The sequence below is a fragment of the Ictidomys tridecemlineatus genome, chromosome 2, assembly GCF_052094955.1.
Source record: "Ictidomys tridecemlineatus isolate mIctTri1 chromosome 2, mIctTri1.hap1, whole genome shotgun sequence".
Classification (NCBI taxonomy): domain Eukaryota; kingdom Metazoa; phylum Chordata; class Mammalia; order Rodentia; family Sciuridae; genus Ictidomys; species Ictidomys tridecemlineatus.
In genome coordinates, this window is record NC_135478.1 from 173,232,485 (window position 1) to 173,256,956 (window position 24,472).

Consider the following 24,472-nt stretch of genomic DNA (forward strand, 5'->3'; position numbering starts at 1 on the left):
TGTCTCAGCCTCCCAAGCTGCTGGGATTATAGGTGTGCGCCAAGGCCCCAGCTACCTATGATCTTGAATACACTACCATTATACTTGAACACTGACTTTTTTTAACCCCCATTCTTCCTTCTCAGAGAACCTCATCGAGCTTCTCTGATACACTACAATAATAAAATTTATTCCCCAAAATGCTATAATCATAATATGTATGTTCTCACAATTCAGCCTTAAGAAACCAGATAAAAGGCCAGGGTTGTGGCTCAGTGGCGGAGCGCTTGCCTAGCATGCGTAAGGCCCTGAGTTCAATCTCGGGAATCACATAAAAATAAACAAATAAAATAAAGATATTGTGTCCATCTACAACTATAGAAATATTTTAAAAAGTAAAGAAAAAAACAGATAAAAATGACTAGAACACATACATATACTAAAATACAATAGTTGGTAAACTTCAATATAAAAAATGAGACCCACTACATAAGTTTCTTTTTTAAAATTTTTTTTATTTGTTCTTTTTAGATATACATGACAGTAGAGTGTATTTTGACATACTTACATGGAGTATAACTTATTCTAATTAGGATTTCATTCTTATGGTTGTACATCACATGGGCCCACTAAATAAGCTTTTTTTTTCAAATTCGTTTGTTCTTTTAAGCTATTTCTATAATTCCATTTATCAATAAAAAGGATTTATTAAGATTTTTGCATTGAAAACATTTTAGCATGTATATAATTATATATTTTTATACACATGCATTTATTTACTTTCATATAAAACACAATTTTTAACAAAAACCTTCAGGAAATGAGATTAATATGAAATAGTTATCATTTATATTTTCAACTACTACCATCAAACAATGCCTGTGTGTTACAGCTTGCATGATTAAAGTTACCAGAAGAACATTTTAAGAAAAGAGCAAAAGCTGGAGACCAAAAAGGAAATAGGGCACATGGTATAAAATGATAGCACATTGCCCCATAAAACTGATTCTGTTGTTACTCCAGAATACCAAAGACAAAAAAATGTCCTTTCCAGACCAGAGGCTCACTTGGGAAATGGCCACACAAGCTGAGCAAATTGTTTTTGCTGGAAAATAACAATAGCTAACGTTTACTCAGTACTTACAATAGGATAGTCACTATTTTCCAAATGAATCATGTTTTTATTCATTTAATTATCTATGTACTTCACATTGAGGAGAGGACATAGTTTTAGTTTTGTTGTTTCTTTTAAATATACTTATAAGATTCTTATTCACTTACTGAATATCTGGGGCCAGATATTATACTCAGCATTTATCTCAGTTTCTTTCATATAAATCTTCACAATCCTAGAAAAAAGTAACTAAATTATTACTCACCTCCATTGTACAGTGTTACAGTTTGGATGTGAGGTGTCCCCCAACAGCTCACATGTGAGACAATACAAGAAGGAAAAATGATGAGGATATAGCCTTGGCCTAATCAGTGAATTAATCTCTGATTGGATTAACTGAAGTGGTAGGGTGTGGCTGGGGGAGATGGGAATTGAGGCATGACTTTGGGGTATTTATTTGTATCTGGCGAGTAGAGACTCTCTCTGCTTCTTGATCACCATGACACGAACTGCTTCCCTCTGCCATACACTCTGCCATGATGTCCAGCCTTATCTCAAGCCCCAAGAAATGCAGCCAGCCTTCTATAGACTAAGACCTCTGAATCTGTGAGCCCTCAAATAAACTTTTCCTCCTCTACAGTTGTTCTGGACAGATCCTCTACTCACAGCAGCGAAAAAGCTGACTAAAACATACAGTAGGTAGAGTAAATTTCTCTAAATTTTTCCATGGTCATTCTAGAAGTCACAAATTTATTTCTAAATCTTTCTCCTTCTTTCTTTTTTAACATTACTAGTTCCACTTTAATTCAGTTCAAAATACCTCCTAAATGTGTTATCCATTTCAAAGTTAAAGTTAATATTGCATGTTCCTAGAAAAATCTCCATTTTTTAGGCCGTTTTTAATTTTATTTGCATACATAAACTCTAGACTCACATATTCACATTAACAGTGTATTAGAAATCTATTATTCAACCAAGAACATAAGAACCTTTATAAATTATTTCTAAGACATAGATTCTTTCAAGTGACAGAAATTTACATCCCTGTACTTTCAAATAGATAAGAAAATGAGTATATCTGTAAAAATGATTAATTGACTAAACCAACAAAGTTATGAAAACATTTCAAGAATTAATCATTAGTTGCTATATAGTACTAGTTTGGTTAGAATTAATTCCTGACTTTAAGGCTTACAATCTAATTAGGTAACATAGATAAAACATAATGGCAGAGCTGGGGATATAGCTCAATTGGTAGAGTGCTTGCCTCAAATGCACAAGTCCCTGAATTCAATCCCCAGCATCACAAAACACACACACACACACACACACACACACACACACACACACACACACACACACGGGCAAAAGAAAAGAACAAAAGGATAAAGAATATTAACTAAATTGCAATCAACTTAAGTCTGACATCTTTCTTCAGGAGTAAAAGAATATTATAGAAAATAAAATTCCGACATATACAAAACAGACCTTACATAAAGTACTATCAAAGAACATCTGGGGGCCAGGGTTGTGGCTCAGTGATAGAGCACTTGCCTGGCATGTGTGAAGCCCTGAGTTTAATTCTCAGCACTGCATATAAATAAATTAATTAATTAAATAAAGGCCCACTGACAATTAAAAAAAAAAACATAAAAAAAGAACATCTGGAAACATGACAAAGAAGGAAATGAAAATAAAGTCTAACTATATTTATCTTAAATATTATAAATTAACCAGTTATTTTGTGTATACACAGTGCAGTAGGCTTTTTTCCTTATATAGATATAAAGGCTTGCCAACACATAAATTCAAAATGAAATTAATCATGGTCAACATGTTCTGATCAGCAACTTGATCTATTAACTTGATAAAGGCCAATGACTTTCCTAGCTGTCTAACAAATGAATGCCACTGATTCTTCATATATTGCTATCTGTGTGAATTTAAGATTCTCTGTACATGTATTTCAGCATAAATTCTCTACGAAAAAGTTCAGATTAAATGAAAAGACATATTACCCAACTATCTATCCATCCTTAAAATTATTCTCCCCAAGCTACCCCACATAAAACCAGTACCTGAATGCAATTGTACCAAAAAAGAAACCAAGAAACAAAAAAGATACTCTTAGGTATGTAATAAACAAACATACAGTCACAGTATCCCTTCTGATTATCTTCCCTCTCAATTCCAGACTATGATATGGTAATTAAAGTCAAATATTTGTAAGATCACTTCTTTTCACCATCCTTATCAGACTAAAAATTGCTTTACACTTTTATTTTAGATTATCTAAATATGGATAAGCACTAATAATACAAATACTGGTCAGAAAACTTATTTTAAAATTATTTAAGGAATCTAATAGTTTAGTGAAGTTTAACCTTGAAACCTTAATGATTCACTAAACAAATACCAAATACATGTTACATGCAGATCTGAACTCCCTATATTTTTTTATTTCCTCTCCATTAATGTTCATTCTTATAAAATATCAGTACAACATAGCATTTCCTTATTCTAATCGCAATATGCACAATATAGTGAAACAAAATTCACTGAATATAAACTTACTTTTCAGTAAAATCTTTACTTCTCCATTCTCTTTCTTGATCTCACTCATTACTTTATGCTTCTTTTTTTCTCTCTCTTTTTCTTTGTCTCTCTCTTTAATTTTGTCTCTGATTTTATCTGAAAGACAAAATAAACAAACTATTAAAACTTAATTTTTTCCTCCATGAAATATGGTTTAATTTCTGGAATTGCAATACACAATAAAATTAGAAAAAAAAAATGTGTCTTTTTCTTCCCATTAGGCTTTGGGAACTATTTCTCAATTTACTTTCTTATTGAATATGTAATATATAATGTCAAAATTTATCATTTTACATTTCCATTAATTTCATGTCAGCCAAAATACATGAATTTCAAATCACTTTAAATAACTGGCTATCTTTAATTGAACAGAAAGCTACAGTACAGAAGTGCTAGCTCTGAAATTGGGCTTATCTGTTTTGGTTAACATAACATTGGAAAAATTACTCAACATAAGTTTCATAATCCATAAGATGGTGGTAGATTCTTTCCTCATAGGGTTATAATAAGGATTAAACAAAAAAAAGATATCAAATGATTACAGAAAGCTTGGCATTTATATGAATAGATGTTAGTTCATTTATTCTATTACCTTTCAAGAATACAACTGATAGGGATCACTAGAAAAATTATGATATTGAAAGATACAGCATAAGAATCACTCAATCATCAACATTCTAAAACTTAAGCTTATAAAATATGATATCCTATTAATCTTGTTTGTTCAAATCAATTTTCTATGAACCTAGCAGAAGATACAGAGAAGAATGTAAAAATAATAGTGACATAGTTCTTGCCTTCAAAAAGTGTTTTTATTGATTACAAAGCCATGATGGAAAGACACACAAATGTAAAATATGCTCTATTTTAATAGAGTTTATGTAAGATACATGCATAATTCAAAATCTCTTAAAAAATACTCCCTATTTTCCTTTCTATAAATATTACACTAATCTAGGTCCTAATCACTAATGATTAGATTACTATCTCAACCAGCACTGTCCAACAGAAATATAACACCCACCATATGTACATTTACAATTTCTAGTAGCCACATTAAAAATGTAAAAAGAACATGGTAAAAATAATTTTAATATATCCAAGCATACTATAATTTCAAATGCAACTGACATTCAAAAATTATTGAGGTATTTTACATTCTTTCTTCATAAATTTCAAAATCCAGTATTATCAGTTTACACATATGATACATCCCAATTTGAATTAGCTCCACATGAAATGTTCAATAGCCACAAAAGACTAATGCCTACCAACCACATGAACAATCCACATCTAAACTACTTAAATAGCTAAATTCCCAAAAATTAAATCCATGTGCCTTGATAAAAATACTTTTAAGCTTCAATAACTAAAATACAAATTAAAAGACAACAATATTTTTATTTTTTTAGTATTTATTTTTAGTTTGGTTTTTTTTAGGTGGACACAATATCTTTATATTTATGTGGTGCTGAGAATCAAACCCAGTGCCTCACGCATGCTAGGCGATCGCGATACCACTTGAGCCACATCCCCAGCCCAACAACAATATTTTTACCTATCATACTGACAAAACTTTTTAAGTGGTAACACCGGTGAATCAACCACATAGGTGTGTAGACTCAACAAACAGACAATGGTGAATGTAAAGAAAAGGGTTAGAGATGCAGAGTAAATAAGCTAGTTAGATAGGCTCCTTGTCTATTCACTTTTAAGTTAAATTCTAAACAGATTAGTCTATTCTTGTATTTTCCCCCTAGAGATACTGGCATTTTTTAATTGACACATAAAAATTGTACAGATTTATTAGTATACTATGTGATGTTTCAAAACATGTACATTATATAATGTCCAAATCAAGGTAAGCATATCTACCTTTGTGATGTAAATATTCAAAATCCTTTCTTGATTTTTCTGAAATATACAGTATTATATTGTCATTATTGTTACCCACTGTACTTTAATAGAACACTAGAATTTATTTCTCCTAACTTAATCCCCACTGACCAACTTTTTCCCATCCTTCCAGTCTCTGATTACCAATATTCTACTCTCAACTTGTATGAAACGAGCGTTTTTAGATTCCACAAGATCATGCAATATTTGTCTTTCTTCCCCCAGCTTATTTCACATAACATACTGTCTTTCATTTCTATCCAAGTTGTCATAAATAACAGGATTTGATCCTTTCTTGTGACTGACTAGCATTCCAGTGCATATGTATCACATTTTCTTTATCCATTCATCAACTGATAGACACTTAGCTGAGTTCCTTATATATACTAGATATTAATCCCTTGCCATATGTATAGTTTACAAATACTTTCTCCCATTATGTAGGCTGTTCCTTCACTTGATTGTTTCCTTCATTCTTTCATTTCTGATTAGTTTGCTACTATTACTTTCAGAGATTTAAAGTCCTTGAATTCCTGTCACTGGTTGCCATAAAGGAATAAAATATTAGTTCAAATGGCTGGAGGTCAGACACAGATATAAATTAACATTTCTCAACAAACATTTTTAAAATAAGCTATTTATATCATTGAAAAGAACTGAGGAAAACAGTTCTCTAAAATACTTCCACATTTCTCTGTCCAATCATCCAGGTTATTAATCTGTGTTATTTCAATAACTATTAAACCTTTTAAAATTTATTCAAGTATAATATACAAATATAAAAATGTATGCATGTTACAGCTCAATATTCACAAAAATAAACACACTTGTGAAACAGCACCACAGAATCCCTTCATTCTCTTTCTACTCTTCAAGTAACACTCCTGCAGATAACAACAATCATGACTTTTAACCACATACATTAAGATAACTAGACTTTTAATGTCATATATTCATTCATATGTTCATATTCGTAGAGTCTATCACAATCACAAAATATAAATATTTTTCAGAAAAAAAAAACTAAGTTCTCGGGAAATAAAACTGCAATACAGTGTGACTCCATTATTTTTAAAAGTTACAAATTAATACACATATACTCAGAAAACAGAATGAAAGATAATAGCCCAAATTATTCAAAGTCGTCATCTTTAGCTGGTAGACAATTTCTAAGTTTCTGATTGAGCATATATTAGTTTTTGTTTATTCTAATTAGGTACATATGACAGTAGAATGTATATCGACTCATTATACACAACTTTTCATTTCTGATTGTACACGATGCAGTGTCGTACCATATGTGCAGTCATACATGTACCTAGAGTAATGATGGCCATCCTATTCCACCATCTTTCCTGCCCCCATACTCCCTCTTCTCCCCTCCCTCTCGCTTGCCCAATTAAAGTTCCTCTATTTTTCCCAGCCCACATCTGTGCATCATGGATCAGCATCCACTTATCAGAGAGAATATTTGGCCTTTGGTTTTTTGGAACTGGCTTACTTTGCTTAGCATGATATTCTCCAACTCCATCCATTTATCTGCAAATGCAATAATTTTATTCTGTTTTAATGCTAAGTAATAGTCCATTCTGTACATATACCATAGTTTCTTTATCCATTCATTTATTGAAGGGCATCTAGGTTGGTTCCACAGTTTAGCTACTGTGAATTGAGCTGCTATAAACACTGATGTGGCTGCGTTACTATAGTATGCTAATTTTAAGTCCTTTGGGTATAGACCAAGGAGTGGGATAGTTAGGTCAAATGGTGGTTCCATTCCAAGTTTTCTAAGGAATCTCCATACTGCTTCCAGATTGGTTACACCCATCTGCATTCCTACCAGCAATGTATCAATGTGCCTTTCCCCCACATCCTCCTTGTATTCTTGATAACTGCATTCTGACTGGCATGAGACAAAAATCTTAGAATAGTTTTGATTTGCATTTCTCTAATTACTAGAGATGTTAAACATTTTCTCATATTATTTGTTGATCAACTGTATATCTTATTGTGAGAAGTGTCTGTTCAGCTTCTTAGCCCATCTATTGATTGGGTTGTTTGGTTTATTTTGGTATTAAGTTTTTTGAGTTCTTTATATAGTCCGGAGATTAGTGCTGACAGTACATATCAGTTTTATAACACAAGAAAAAGAGTTTTAGAATATGCATTTGAGTATGACATTAAAAAGTTCAAGTAAAGATAAGTGGAAGATATGATATCATTATATGAAAAATTTATATAGAAACAAAAACAATGGCATAGCCAAGACAAGAGGGTTACCAATGACATAAGTGCAGTTGGTGATTCCCCACACCCCAAACCTTTTCAGCAAATATAAATTATCCTACATATACATAAAAGCATTTTGTAGCATTATTGCTGCCCAAACCATATAATTTATTGTGTTCCCACCTCTCAAGCCATTCAACCTACCTCTCGTTCTCCAGAATTTTTTACTCTTGTCAGAACACATCCTTTTTTTAAATTATTATTATTTTTTTTTAGTTGTTGACAGAACTTTATTTATAGATGTGGTGCTGAGAATCAAACCCAGTGCCTCACACATGCCAGGCAAGTGCACTACTGCTAAGCCCCAGCCCCAGCCCCAGCCCCAGCCCCAGCCCCAGGCCCAGGCCCACCCCAGCCCCAGCCCCAGCCCCAGCCCCCAGAACATTTCCTTTTTGAAAATCCAACCTTAAATGCTTTCATTAAATTTCCTGTAATTATGTTACATGGTACAACTATGATCAAGTGGGAAGCCTATGTGCTTAAAAGACTGAGGTCCAAGTTTAAAGTCTGCAACCTTAATAACTGACACACTTCATATCTCCAGTTTTGGCTAAAATTATGTTTACATAGATTAAAAAGAAAATCTCAAGTCTGCCTCTACTACACTATAATGTATTCGTATTTATGAAAGTCACTTCTAGATCTTTTCAGAGAAAGGGACTATGATGAAAAACACCGTCCTGGCATCAGTGTCGACACTGTTCCTAAAAATATGATTCTTCATCAATTTTTATTTATTTCTTTTTAAGACCAAGAACTTGTACAGTTTTAACCTTCATGGTCTAATTCTCAGGCTTACAAAAATTTCCTAACTCACCTCCTTATCATAATTCTTAGAATAAAAGAATTATTCTACCTTAAAAATTATCTGTTTGAAATGTTTAACTTAAGGACTGCAAGTTTTATTTAGAAATATATAATGGAATCAAGTCAATGTGGTAGAGGCAAAAGAGAAGATGAACAGATCAGTGGTACAAAACAGAGCTCAAAAATAAAGCCATTTAAATACAGTCTTCTTCTTCTTCTTCTTCTTTTTTTTTTTTTTTTTTTTTGTACTAGGTATTTAAGCCAGGGCCCTTCAGTCCCAGAGCCACATCCCCAGCCATTTTTATTTATTTTTTTATTTTGAGACAGGGTCTCCTTAAACTGCTTAGAGCCTCACTGGGATTACAGGCATGTGCCAACACACTCAGTTTAGTCAACTTATCTTTGACAAAGAAGTAAATACAATGGAGGGAAAAAAGTCTTTACAACAAACAGTGCTAGAACAACTGGACATCTACATGCAAAAAAAAGAAAAAGGAATTAGACACAGACACCTTATACCCTTCAAAAAGTTAAACCAAATAAGTCAGATACATAATCATAAAACACAAAGCTATGGAAATCCTAGATAACACCAGAGAAAATCTAGATGAGGCTAGGTTTGATGATAAATAACTTGTTACATCCAGCAGCACAAGTATAATCCATGGAAGAATGAATAAACTGGACTTTACTAAAATTCTACAAAACATTGTCAAGAGAATAATGAGCATCCACAAAAGTGATAAAATATTTGCAAAAGAAATATCTGATAAAGGATCCAAAATAGACCACTCTTAAAAATCAATAAGAAGAAAAAAAATAGGCCCAGCTGAGAGTAGTGCTGCACACCTGTAACACCAGCTACCAGGGAAGATGAGAAAGGAGGAATGAGAATTCAAGCCCAGCCTGGGCAATTTAGCAAGACTCTGTCCCAAAATAAAATATAAAGGGTGGGAGGTGTGTAGCTCAGCAGTAGAACATTAACCTAGTATGCCCAAGATCCTTGGTTAAATCCCAGGAAAAAGGGTGGGGGGGCAAAGACCTCACCATAAGATACACAGATGACAAATAAGCATATGAAACAATGCTCCATATCATATGTCATCAGAGATGCCACCATGTACTTATTAAAATGCCCAAAATCCAGAAAATTGGCAATATCAAATGCTGGTGAGTAGCCAGACGAATTGGCACACAGTAGAATTCCAGTGACTCAAAGAGACTGAGGCAGGGGGATCAATAACCAGCCTTGGCAACTTAGCAAGATCCTATCTCAAAATTAAAAAATAATAGTTAAAAGGTGGGTGGGGCTGGAGATGTAACTCTGTGGTAGAACACCCTAGTTCAATCCCCACTACTGACAAAAAAAAAAAAGCTGGAATTGTCCTTATATAAATCATTGTATATAAAGTATATAATCATTGTTTTGAACTTGAGGCACTGCTTCTGGAAACCCTGCGGTGCAGAAGTACCAGGGGGAATGCCCATTTGCAGCATGGCCCCTGGGATATTCAGAGCTTGCTATGGAATTCTTTATTTCAAAAAGCCTTGATTTCAAATCCCAGCTGCCTGGAGATAGATGGGCTTAACCTGCTAAACCCCAACCATGTTGTTTTTCCCAAACTTCTTCCTGTTTACCTCAAGAAGTTTTTCACACTGAAACCCTTTGGTGTTCCTACTTACAAAAATAAAATGCGGACTCTTGTTCCTTGTTAGGTCCAGTCTCCATCAGAGCTGGATCTTCCCACCATGCCTCCCCTTTTCACTTATTTCCATGTATTTGTCTTTATTTCTTAATATTTCTTTAGACTTTTATTTTCTCAGCCAGCTCACAGCCTGCGTTCCATAAGTTGTTCATTCACTGTGTAGGACACAGCAAGATGGAATCATGTGGAAAAATAGGAATTCACATTCACTGCTGGTGGGAATAAAAAACACTACTATGGAAGACGACTGGTTGGTTTCTTACAATCTCAAATATACTCCAATATGATCCAATAATCACATTGTTTGGTATTCATCCAAAGGAGCTAAAAAAACTTATGTCCACAAAAGAAAATATGTACACAGATGTTTATAAAAGGTTTTTCATATTACCAAAACTTGGAAGCAGCTAAGATATCCTTCAGTAAATGAATGGATCAACTATACTACATCCAAAAAATGGAATGTTCTTCAATGATACAAAGACATGAGATATCAAGCCATGTTAAAACAAGAAGGAAATTTAAATGCATTTTACTATGTGAAAGAAGCCTGTTTAAAAAGACTATAGGGGGTTGGGTTTGTACGTGTGAGACCCTGGGTTCGATCCTCAGCACCACATAAAAATAAATAAACAAAATAAAGATATTGTGCCCATAAGTTCTAGGATTTCAGCTACATGACGTTCTGGAAAAGGGAAAACGATGGAGATAGTGAAAAGATCAGTGGATGCTGGGGCTGGGGGAAGGAAAGGATGAAGAAGTAGAGCACAGAAGATTTTTACTACTCTGTATAATACTATCATGGCAGATACACAATATTATATATTTGTTCAAACCCATATAATGTACAACAAAAAAAAGTGAACCCTATGTTAATTATGGTCTTCGGATGCTAATGATGTGCCAATCATCAGTAATAAATGTAACATTCTGGAAGGAGAGGCTGATAATGAGGAAGGCTATAATGCATGTGTGGGGGCAGAGTATATGGATCTTCTTCTCTATTATACTATGAATCTAAAACTGCTCATAAAAGTAGTATTTTCAAAATTAATCTAAATATAGTAATTTTTTTTTTTAAAGGGAGACAGGGTCTTGCTATGTTACCTAGGCTGGCCTCAAACTCCTGAGCTTAAGCAATCTTTCTGCCTCAACTTCTCAAGTAGCTGGGACTACAGGCACATACCTCTGTGCAGAACTGGTAGTTTTAGTTCTAGTTCTAGTTCTAATTTTTTAAATAAACTCCATACTACTTTCCCTAATGGCTAATCTAATTTACATTCCCATAAATAGTATACAAAAGCTCCCTGTGTCTATATCCATACCATTTTTTTAAAAAAAGGTACAAAAAACACAAAACAACAAATTACATGGAATATAAATATCAAACAAACATGGAAAGAAGTCCAACCCCCCCCACTGAGTTGTGAGTGGGATGGGATGATGTTTTCTCATGCATTCCTGATAGCCCCAGAATGCCCTACCCCTTTATTGGGAAGGGACTCACTTTCAAAACTTCAGACTTCCATTACAATGAATTAGGGACCATGAGGACCATTATGTTTACCTTTATTAGAAGTGATATAAACCCTGAAAGTGTGGGCCACTGAGGGCAAAATCAGATGGCAAAAAGTGCAGTCCCAATCAAAATAGTCTTAAAAGATCCCTCTGTCTTTCCACATCAGAGACAATACCCCCTAAGCCCAGAAGCAAAAAAGGGGGGGGCTTATTAAAGATCATTCAGAACCTCAAAAGGCAAAAACTTTTAGTGCCCTGCAATAGTCCATGCAACACACCCATTTTAGGAATTCAAAAACCTAATGGGGAATGGCACCTAGTCAAGGACCTCAGAATAATTAATGAAGCAGTTGTTCCCTTCTACCCTATAGTTCCTAATCCACATACTCTATTATCCAAGATTCCAGCAGCTGCTGCTTGGTTTACTGTTAGATTTAAAAGATGCCTTTTTCTGTTACCCTTAGACTAGAATCACAGTATCTATCTTTGCCTTTGAGGAACCAGATAGCTAATCTCAATTAACCTGAACAGTACCCCAAGGATTTAGAGATATCCCTCAACTGTTTGGCTAAACCCTAGCTAGGGACTTAACAGAATTCAGAGATAAAACATCTGTTGACTGTCCTCTAATATGTAGATGAGATACTTTTATGTGCCTCCACTCAAAAAGCATATCATGAGGCCACTATAAAACTTTTAAACTTCTTAGCTGATAAGGGTTATAAAGTCTCAAAGAAGAAAGCTGAATTATGCCAAAAACAATTCAATATTTAGGATTATAGCTGTCTCAAGGAACCCGAAAACTAGGACAGGAAAGAATAACTCCCATAGGACAATATCCTCTACAGCAGACCATAAGGCAACTTAGAGGCTTCCTAGGGATAACCGGATACTACAGGCTTTGGATTCTTGGATGTGGAGAATTAGCTAAGCCTCTTTACAGCCTCCTCAAAGAAACACTACGCTAAAGCCTTTAAGGCACTGAAAGGTGCCTTACTCCAAGCTCCCACCCTCAGCTTACCTACTGAATAAAACTTTAACCTTTTTGTCACTGACAGAGGAGGAACAGCCCTGGGAGTGGTCACACAAAAGAAGGGACCTGCTCAACAGCCAGTAGCTTATCTCAGTAAGGACCTTGATTTAGTATCTTGAGGATGGCCACACAGTTTGAGAGTAGTAGCAGCAGTAGCCCTACTAGTCCCTGAGGCAATCAAAATCACCCTGGGAAGAGACCTTATTGTCTACACCTCCCATGATCTCTCAGGGATTTTAAATAGGAAAAGAGGACTATGGCTCTCAGACAGGCGCCTTCTAAAATAGCAAACCTTGCTTCTAGATGGACCTATAACTCAAATAAACTCTTTTTTTTTAAGAGAGAGAGAAAATTTTTTTAATATTTATTTTTTAGTTTTCGGCGCACAACATCTTTGTTTGTATGTGGTGCTGAGGAACGAACCCGGGCCACACGCATGCCAGGCGAGCACGCTACTGCTTGAGCCACATCCCCAGCCCTCAAATAAACTCTTGCTCTAATCTAAACCCAGCCACCTTCCTCCCAAAGAAATTAGAAGGAAATCCTGAACATGACTGCCAACAGGTCCTAGCTATAAATTACTCAGCCTGGAAGGACCTTTAAAACCTTCCCCTGCCCAATCCAGACCTCATCATGTTCACAGATGGGAGTTCCTTTACGGAACAAGAAGGCAGCAAGCTGGATATGCTGTGGTGACTTTATGTGACACCATAAAGGCACAATTTTTGCCCCCAGGCACAAGCTCACAGCTAGCTAAATTGACAGTCCTAACAAGAGCACTTGAACTAGCGAAGCAACAAAGAATTAATATTTACACTGACTCTGAATACGCCTATCTAATCCTACATGCACCTGCAGCAATTTGGAAGGAAAGAGGATTTCAAACAACTGGGGGAAACATCCATAAAGAAATACTACTATGAGGAGATCATGAAACTGTTAGAAGCTGTTCATTTATCCAAAGAGGTAGCAGTAATTCACTGTCAAGCAAAAAGGATAGATGAAATAGCACAAGGCAACAAAGCAGATCAACAAGCCAAAGAAGCTGCTAAGGGAACTTTACAGATGAAAACCTTAGCCCCTTTGATATGGACAGGAGGAAACAGCCAGGCATTATCTAAAGGAGTACTCTCTCACCCTCTGGGTGGATTCAAGTGGAAGATAACTAACTATTTACCTGCTAATACCCAGTGGATGATTTTACACACCCTACACCAACCTTTCCACCTGGGAAAAGAAAATACTCCCAAATTAACCTAAGAAATATTTGAAGAAAAAAATATTTCAAAGACCATCCACCAAATAGTAAAGCCTGTGAAACATGCCAAAGAAATAACCCACTTAATTCTGCCAAGAATCCCCCAGGATTACAAAGGACAGGACAGTTCCCTGGGAAAGACTGGCAACTTGATTTTACTCACATGCCCAAGAGCAATGGATTCCAATATTTATTAGTTATGATAGATACTTTTACTGGGTGGACTGAAGCCTACCCCTCCCAAACTGAACAGGCAAGAGAAGTAGTAAAAGCCTTATTACAGGAAATACACAATTTGGACTGCCCTGCAGCCTACAGAGTAACAATGGAGCAGCTTTCAAGGCAACTGTCACCCAGGGGATATCCAAAGGCCTCTGCATCAAATACCATCTCTACTGTGCATGAAGACCTCAATCCTCAGGAAAGGTAGAGAAAACTAATGACATCTTTAAAAGACATCTAAGAAAACTCACTCAGGAAACCCACTACCCATGGCCTAAGGTGCTTCCTTTGGCACTACTCAGAATTAAAAACACCCAAAAAACATTAGGGCTCAGCCCATTTAAGCTCTTACATGGGAGACCATTCCTAAGGAATGATATCCTTAAAGATCAGGAAACTGCAGATCTAGTGACTCATCACAAAGTTGGCCAAATTTCAACCTGAAATTTGTCAATATCCCATATCTGAGCCAGTCAGTTTTCCACCTCTATATGAGCCTCGAGATCTACTTATGATCAAGACCATACTTTCAAATTCCCCAAATTTAAATGCTATTTGGAAAGAAACTTTTTCTGTAATCTTATCCACCCCCTCTGCAGTAAAAGTGCTGAGATAGGAGAACTGGATCCATCACTCTTGGATTTAAGCCTGCTATACTGAATGGATAGCCAAAGAGACCTCTCCTTCCCAGGGAACTGAGGAACAACAATATCCCTGCACTCCAATAGATGACCTAAAATATCTCTTTCGCTGAGACAATGACCACCCATCACTCAAATGGCCCTCCAGCCTATTACTTCTCAATCAGCCTTCTATCACAGACCATTAGATAGACCCGATTTTTAAAGAGGGGAACTCCAAACTGCTTGCCCCATACTGCCTCCTTCCAACTCGAAGAAGTCAAAGCCGTCATCCAGAGTGGTTGTCATCCTGTTTCCTTACAGCAGTAAGGAGTTCCTAAAATTAGAGAGGTGAATGAAGCCAGATTCAAAGATAGGTAGTTAGTGTAGTTAAGTAAACTGGGTCCCCTTTTCCTTGTTGGGGGGGTCTTTTCTGCTATCCTTTAATAAAGTCTTTCACTTTCCACTCCACACTTGCCTCAGAGTGCTTCTTTGGTGCTATACTTCGGCATTTGGAGAAATAAGGACTTGTCAAGGTAACCGGTAGTATCACCAGGCTATCAGCTATGGCCCCCTTCTCCCTCCAGGGAGAAGTCTATGTTACCCCTTTTTCAATAAACTCTGCTTTGTATGCTTGCCTCAGCATACTTCTCTAAATGTTCAAATTTCAATATGTGAGGAAGCAGGACTCATGATTTTTTTTTTTCCATTGATGCACTATAGTTGTAATAATGATGGGATTTGTTGTAACATTCATACAAGCATACAAAATAACAATATAATTTGGCCAATATCATTTCTCAGCATTTCCCCCCAACCATCTCCCAACCTGATCCCTTTCCTCTACTGATCTCCCTTTCATTTTCATGAGATCTCCACATCCCACACCCCTACCATTTTTTTTCCCTTGTAGCTTCCACATATGAGAGAAAACATACAACCCCTGACCTTCTGAGTTGGCTTATTTCGCTTAACATAATAGTCTCAAGTTCCATCCATTTTCCTAGAAATGACATAATTTCATTTCTCTTTATGCTGAATAAAATTCCACTGTGTGTATATACCATATTTTCTTTATCCACTCATCCATTAATGGACACCTAGGCTGTTTCCATAGTTTGGCTACTGTGAATTGTGTTGCTATAAACATGCCTGTTATCATTATGGTATGATTAATTATTTTGGATAAATACTGAAGAGTGGTATAACTGAGTCATATGGTAGTTCCATGCCTAGTCTTTTGAGAAAGTTCCATGATCTGCATAGTGATTGTACTAATATACAACCCCAAGAACAATGCAAAAGTGTTCCTCTCTCCACATCCTTCCAGCATTTATTACTGTTTGTATTCTTGATGACTACCATTCTGAACTAATGTGAGATAAAATCTCAATGTAGTTTTGATTTGCATTTCCCTAATTGCTAAAAATGCTGAACATTATTTTATTTTTGTTGGCCATTTGTATTTCTTCTTTCGAGGAGTGTATGTTTAATTCACTTGCCTCTTTTTTTAAGACATTAACCTTTTTTATTAATTTTTTATTTATATGAGACAGTGGAATGCATTATAATTCATATTACACATATAGAGCACAATTTTTCATCTCCTGGTTGTAAACAAAGTATATTCACACCAATTTGTGTCTTCATACATGTACTTTGGATAATAATGTCCATCATATTCCACCATTATTTCTAACCCCATGTCCCTTCCCTTCCCCTCCCACCTTTCTGCCCTATCTAGAGTTTGTCTATTCCTCCCATGCTCCCTCCTCTCTACCTCACTATGAATCAGCCTCCTTATATCAGAGAAAACATTCAGAATTTTGTTTTTTGGAACTAGCTAACTTCACTTACCATTATCTTCTCTAACTCTATCCATTTAACTGCAAATGCCATGATTTTATTCTCTTTTATTGCTGAGTAATATTCCATTGTGTATATATGCCACATTTATCATCTATTGAAGGGCATCTAGATAGGTTTAACAGTTTAGCTATTGTGAATTGTATTGCTATAAACATTGATGTGACATTAACCTTTTTAAAAGAAATTTACATCTATAGGGCTGGGATTGTGGCTCAGTGGTAAAGTGCTTGCCTAGCACATGTGAGGCACTGAGTTTAATCCTTAGCACCACATAAAATACATAAATAAATAAAGGTACTGTGGCCATCCACAACTAAAAAAAATTTTAAAAAAGAAATTTACATCTATAAATTAAATCTCATTTGGGTTTTTGGGGGGAGGGAAGAACAATAGTTCCATTTTTTTATTTCTTTTTTTTAGTTTATTATTTTTAGATATACATGATAGTAGAGTGTATTTTGACACACTAGACATACATGGAGTATAACTTTCCTAATTAGGATACCATTCTTATGGTTGTACATGATGTGGAGTTTCACTGATCGTGTACTCACATATGAATATAGAAAAGTTATGTCCAATTCATTCTACCATCTTTCCTAATCCAATTCTCCCTTCATTCCCATTGGTCTAAACCAATGAAATTCTATTCGCCCTTCCCCACCTCTTAGTGTGTTAGCATCCACATATCAGAGAGAACATTCAGCCTTTGGTTTTGGGGGATTGGCTTCTTTCACTTAGCATGATGGTCTCTAGTTCTATCCATTTACCTGAAAATGCCACAATTTCATTCTTCTTTATGGCTGAGTATTATCCCATTGTGTACATATACCACATTTTCTTTACCCATTCACCTGTTGAAGAGCATCTAGGTTGGTTTCATAGCTTTGCTTTGGTGAACTGAGCTGCTGAAAACATTGATGTGTCTGCATCACTGTAGTATACTGATTTTAAATCCTTTGGGTATATGCCAAGGAGTGGGATAATTGGGTCAAATTGTGTTTCCATTCCAAGTCAATATATGAAAAAAATGTTCAACACCTCTAGTAATTAGAGAAATGCAAATTAAAACTATACCAAAATTCCATCTCATTCCAGTCACAATGGCAATTATCAAGAATACAAATAACAACAAATCCAAATCCTGGCAAGGATAGCGGGGAAAAGATACACTCATACATTGCTAATGGGACTGAAAATTGGTGCAAAGACTCTAGAAAGTATTTTGCCTATTTATTTATTGGGTTATATTTGTTTTTATGATGTTAGATTTTTTGAGTTCTTTATTTGTTCTAGATACTAATCGTCTGTCAGAAGAGTAGCTAGCCAAATTTTCTCCCATTCTATATGGAGAAAATTCTCTTCATACTCATAATTGTTTCCTTTGCTGTGCAGTAGATTTAAATTTGATATCATCCCATTAAGTAACTCTTGGCATCATTTCCTGAGTTTTAGGGGTCCTATTGTTGCCTTTGCCTATATGCTGGAGGGCTGACTCTACATTTTCTACTGGGAGTTGCATAGATTCTGGTCTCTAATTCCTTTTGAGTTGATTTTTGTGTAGAGTGAGAGATAAGGGCTCAAAGCCAGAATCAGTAATTTCACAAGGTGCTAAGTAACTTAGTAAGACCTTCTATTGTCTCAAAATAAAAAATAAAAAGGACTGGGAATGTGGCTCGGTGGTTAAGTGCCCCTAGGTTCAATCCCTGGTACTAATTAATTAATTAATTAAAATTAAAAAGGTTAAGGATGTGGTAAGTACCCCTGGGTTCAATCCCAGGTATCCAAAAAAAACCCTCTTATTACTATGATTTGATAGATGCACACCATATTCATGTGCTAAAATACCACAGTAAATTCCATTAAAATGTACAATTAATGTGTGTTAATTGAACCATAAATGTAGGGCCAGGGTTCTGGAAGTAGATCAGTGATAGAGCCTGTAACTAGCATGTGAAACACTCAGCATACAAAAGACCATGTGGTCAATGCCTAGTACTATCTAAAAATTATACGCTTTATACACACACACACACACACACACACACACACACACACTTACTTTCTTTTATTTTATATATCTAAATAACATCTAAAAAATGTATACCCTTTTTATAAAAAAAAAGAATATGGTTATTTAGGTTTGCAATGCCTAAAGAGTAAATTAATTTCATAATGAAAAATTATTGTATATTTTTTCTTCAGATCAATCATTGGGTGTAAGGTAAAGGTCATAAAATGAATATTAAATACCTGCTCTGATATTATATTATGTAGTTTAATGGAAATCTATGAGTATACAGTTAATTTACAGTAGCCAACAGAAGATATTATGGAATAGAGATTATAATTTGAATTACATGTAATATTTAATGCACTATTTTCTATATAAAAACTGACAGAATGGCGAGGCATGGTGGCACATACCTATAATTCCAGCTCCTCAGGAGGCTGAGCAGAGGCAGGAGGATTTCAAGTTCAAGACCAGTCTAGGTAATTTAGCAAGAGTCTGTCTCAAAATAAAAATTTTACTGAATGCAGTTCAGTGGTAGAGCATCTGCAAATCATGTGCAAAGTCCTGGTTCAATAACCAGTACCTCAAAAAGAAAACTGATAGGGGCTTCTTATTCTGGGCCCACTACCAATATGGTAGTAGACTACTAATTATAACTAGAATACTACACCCAATCTTTAACTATAAGTACTATGCAAGTAGCTTTCCAAACTCAACTATGGGGAATTAAAAATTCAAGAAAAGTATTTTCTGCACTTGGGCAAATCCATTTAATACCAATGGTTAGGTAGAGGTTACTGAGTGTAACTTAAATTCTTAAGAAAAACAGTATATTTTTTAACCAGCACAGACATTTGTACTCTAGAAACAAATGAAAAATTTTATTTTGGTATTCTCCCTTTAAGTGTTCAGGGTATGTTATAAATATTTAAAAGCTGTGATTTGTAGCTATAAGATCTAGAAGCTATGGACTGAAGTAATCTGCACCATATAATATATTTAGCACAATAATGTTCAACACAAAGATGCATATGGGGGGACGTTTTGGGGGAAGGTGAAAAATGTACTTTCTGGAGAGCTGAAGAATATGAAGGCATTAAAATACCAAGATTTCTGAACACACACACACAAAATGAGAGAGAGAGAGAGAGAGAGAGAGAGAGAGAGAGAGAGATAGATAGATAGATAGATAGATATGGGGGGAGTCGGGGGAGGAGAGAAAGAAAAATCCTTCCTATAAGATTGTGGTCACACCCATAAACTCACAATGTTTACTTTGGTACCTAAACCAAAACAGATTGCCAAATTTTAATCTAGATACAGGAATAGCAATTTATTCTAAATTTCTTAGCCCAAAAAAACTAATTCTGTATATACTTAGAAATAATTTGAAATCATTCTTTAACCCCTGATGAAATGGGTGACTTGGACTGGGATCTTTAACTGATAATAATGTCAGTAAGTAGAAGACAGTTGGGAAACGGGATTTCGCAAAGCTTCACCCCACATATTACTAGCCAAATGCAAATAGAAAAATGAGCCATTACAATGGAGTCATCTGGTAACCACCTCAACCAAATAATCACTAACAATAGGATAACCTGAATATAGTAACAGCATCATTAATAATAAAACAATCTATCATATGACTCCTGATGAGATGCAATATAAAATACACTTATGAAGTATGTTTACCAAACTGCTTAATCTGAATTTACTCATGTCTTTAAGCCTAACTTCCAGTTTACAAAAAAAGGATGAATATCACAATTAAATAATTATTTTAAAATTATGAATATAAGAACATCTACAAGATAAAACAAGTATGTTAGACTGTTACCTTCAAAAAGTCAATGTCGTATAAAGAAAAGTAACTGATAGTTCCAGATTAAAATACAGTGTGATTGGGGTAAAAACAGGGAATTGGGAGGAACTGAAAGAATCTGTATGTATGGACTAGCTACATAATTAATTTCTTAAGTGCTTTAATGTCACTCTGGTTATGTAAGAAAATGCTCTTACTTTTGGGAAAAGAAAGCTGAAAAGTTAAAGAATGAGGTGTCATAAAGCCTGAAATTCAAATCATTCAAATGATTCAGCACATAAATACAATATTAACAGTCATTGAATCTAGGAAGGAACTCTACACATAATCATTGTATTATTCTTTCAACTTTTCTATATGCTTAAAATTTTTATAATAAAAATTTTTATGCAAAATAAAGAAGTAACTTGAAATCTTTTTAAAACTTCATCTTTCCTTTCACCCTCCTGTATTTTACAGTCTAAAAGGGAAAAAATTAAGTTAACTTTAGCATTGTGTAGTTAGGCTGGGACCCTGACAGTGATGAGGTTGATACAAATTCTTTACACATTAGTTATGCAACTAGGAAAAATTTAGCGTCTTTTAATCTGAAAACATTGAGGCAATAGCATGGCGCATGGCAAGCACTCAATAACTACTTTTCATTCTTCTATCAAACCCAATATTTTATTTCCTATGATGATATGGTTGAACATACACTGACTTAACAAGCATCTGCCTCAAACTGTTAAAGGTTGGGTGGTTTGCTTACTTACAGTAATTAATTTTCTAATATTAAAGATTTAACCTAAACACGGGCCTCTCTGGTGAGAATATAAAATGGCACAGCCACCATGGAAAAATAGCTATGGGAAATAGTATGGCAGTTCCCCAAAATATTAAAAATAGAATTACCATACAATCCAACAATTCCACTTCTGATTATACATCAAAAAGAATAAAGACAAGAATTCAAACAGATTATTTGTACACCCATGTTTATAGGAACACTCACTATTCACAATAGCCAAAAGGTAGAAGCAATCCAAGAATCCACCAAGGAAGCCAGGCACAGTGCCACACACCTGTAATCCCAGCAACTGAGGAGGCTGAGGCAGGAGGATCACAAATTTGAGGTAAGCCTCAGCAATTTCCAGATCCTATCTCAAAATTAAAATTTTTAAAAAGGCCTAGGGGTGTAGCCCAGTTGTAGAGCACTCCTGGGTTAAATCCCCAGTACATTATTATTCTTTCAACTTTTCTATATGCCTAAAATTTTTATAGTAAAAAACATATACAAAAAAAAGTCTACTAAGGAATGAATGAATAAACAAAATGTAATATATACATAAAACAGAACATTATTCAGTTTTAAAAAAGAAATTCTGTTCGGGTGCAGCAGTGCAAACCGGTAATCCCAGCTACCCAGAAGGCTAAGGGAGGATGGCAAGTTCAAGGACAGCTTCTGCAACTTAATAAGACCCTGTCTCAAAATGAAGAATAAGAAGGGCTGGGAGTATGGCTCAATGGTAAAGCACTCCTGGGTTCAACCCCCAGTAAGGAAAAGTTAAGAATTCTAAGGAGTAAGGGTGGTAGCTCAGTGGAACAGCATCTACTGGGTATACATGAGGCTCTGGGTTCAATCCCCAGTACCATCCCCCCAAAAAAGGAAATTCTGACACATGATACAAACATAAATATAGCTCAGTAGTAGAGCATTTGTCTAGCATTCACAAGGCTCTAGGTTCAATCCTGAATACCATAACTTTTTTTGTTTGTTTGTTTAGTTAAATGACCTGATCAATATAACACAAATGGGAGCAAGCCAAAATATGGCTAAAATTCAAGATCTCCTTTTAGAAAACATACCCAAACAGGGACGGGGCTGTGGCTCAGTGGTAGAGCACTTGCCTAGCATGCCTAAGGCACTGGGTTGGATCCCGTGCACCACATAAAAATAAACAAATAAAATAAAGGTATTGTGTCCAACTACAACTAAAAAAATATTAAAAAAGAAAACATACCCAAAAAATGGGGAGGAAAAAAAAAGAAACAAACTTAGTCTTAGAGGTAACTAGGAGATAATGCAACTATAACCTGAAATATAATGTATAAAGACAGAAAATTAATGATGAAATGGTAAATGCCTGGGTATAATGGAAGAGAGAGAAAGAATCTAATTTATCCTGCCATAAGCCAGAAGGGTCCAGTAGAAGCACTGGGAAAATAGAGGGCAGAATACCTACATGCAAACACTATTCCTAAGGAAACAAGAGAAGTATGGTCTCCTGCAAAATAGAATCCTCGTTGTTCCAGGCTCCCAGGCATTCCACAGAGAAAGACAGAGAGATGATATGTTAGGATGATAAGAGGGAGACTTGAATGAAAATTCATGAACTGAATAGAGAGACCTGTAGTTTTCTTTACCCACCAAGCACTAGAATCCTGCCATCAAAACTCATTACCTCAGCCAACCCCCCTGTTATGGACAAAAGTCTATCTTCCCAAAATTCATAAGTTGAAGCCTTAACGCCAGATATGACTGTGTCAGAAGACAGTGCTTTTAGGAGGTAGGATTAAGAGAGGTAATAAGGATGAGATTCCATTCTAATCCAATAGGACTGACAACCTTCTAAAAGGAAGAGAAAGCAATCTCTCTCCACAAGCAAGCACCAAGGAAGTCCACAAAGGCAAGAAGGCAGACATCTACAGGCCAGGAAAAGAGCCCTTTCTAGAACTCATCCACAGGAGCACGCTAATATCAGGCTTCCAGGCTCCAGAAATTTGAGAAAATATATTTCTGTTGTTCCACCTACCCAGTCTATGGTATTTTGTTTTGGTAGCCTTAGTGACTGGGACACTCCTCCTCTCCCCATCATTCCACCCACACAAGGACAGAAAAAGGGAAGGACCTTTATCTGAAGAAACTGAAAGTTTTCTTACCTACCACCCATAGGATAAACATAAAAACTTGGGGTCATTCATCACTAAGCCTTGCTCATGAATGCCTATGAGCTTTCAATCAATTTTGATAGCTTTCTCTTAAATATGAAAAATTAAGGATAACACAGATCTAAAGAAAGCCTCTAAAAGAAAGAAGCCAAAATAAATAAGAAAAAAAAAAGTTAAAAGAACCAAAAACTATGCAGGAAACAGAACATTTCAAAGAAACTATAATTAACATCATTGAAGAGATAAAAGATTCTGAACTTATGAAAAATGAACAAAATGCTATAGTACTGGAACAAAAACACAAGAGCTCATTTAAAAAAAAAAATTGTTAAGCTAAAATCTTAAAATCCAGTGAAAGGATTGAAATTTCCCAGATAGAATAGACAACTTTTTAAAGATCAGACTTTTCAACATCAACATTAGAAGCCAGGCAATAATGAAACACCATCTTTAAACTTCAGAGAGAAAATGATTTCCAATATAAAAATCTCTCAACAACCAGTCAGGTATGAGGGTAAAAATACAATTCCCAAAAGGGTACTTCTTACACACCCTTTCACATTCCTCCTAGTAGAAAAATACAGAATTACAATATGAACCAAAAGACAGGCAAGAGATCCAGAAAGGGCATTCAACAAAACTGAAAGAAATTCCCAGAATGTCACTCAGCTAAGGAAAGTCCCAAGGTGATAGTTATGTAGCAGGCCTTAAGAGTAAACAATCCAGACAGAAGCAGGAAGGACATCTACAGAAGGGATGTCTACAGGAACAAATGGAACTGATAAGTTTATCTGAC

The 24,472-nt window shown here is 35.3% G+C and overlaps 1 protein-coding gene across 3 annotated transcripts in view; it reads right to left on the minus strand.

The window, feature by feature from the left end:
* Positions 1–24,472, minus strand: part of Rsbn1l (round spermatid basic protein 1 like) — a 70,243-nt gene that overhangs the window by 40,376 nt on the left and 5,395 nt on the right. For 2 of the 3 annotated variants that reach the window (XM_078040166.1, XM_005319485.5), the window contains exon 2: positions 3,668–3,784. The exons of the other annotated variant lie outside the window; for it this stretch is intronic. In XM_078040166.1, the coding sequence (XP_077896292.1) occupies positions 3,668–3,784 (117 nt within the window). The remainder of the gene's footprint in view (positions 1–3,667; positions 3,785–24,472) is intronic. 3 annotated transcript variants of the gene reach the window in all.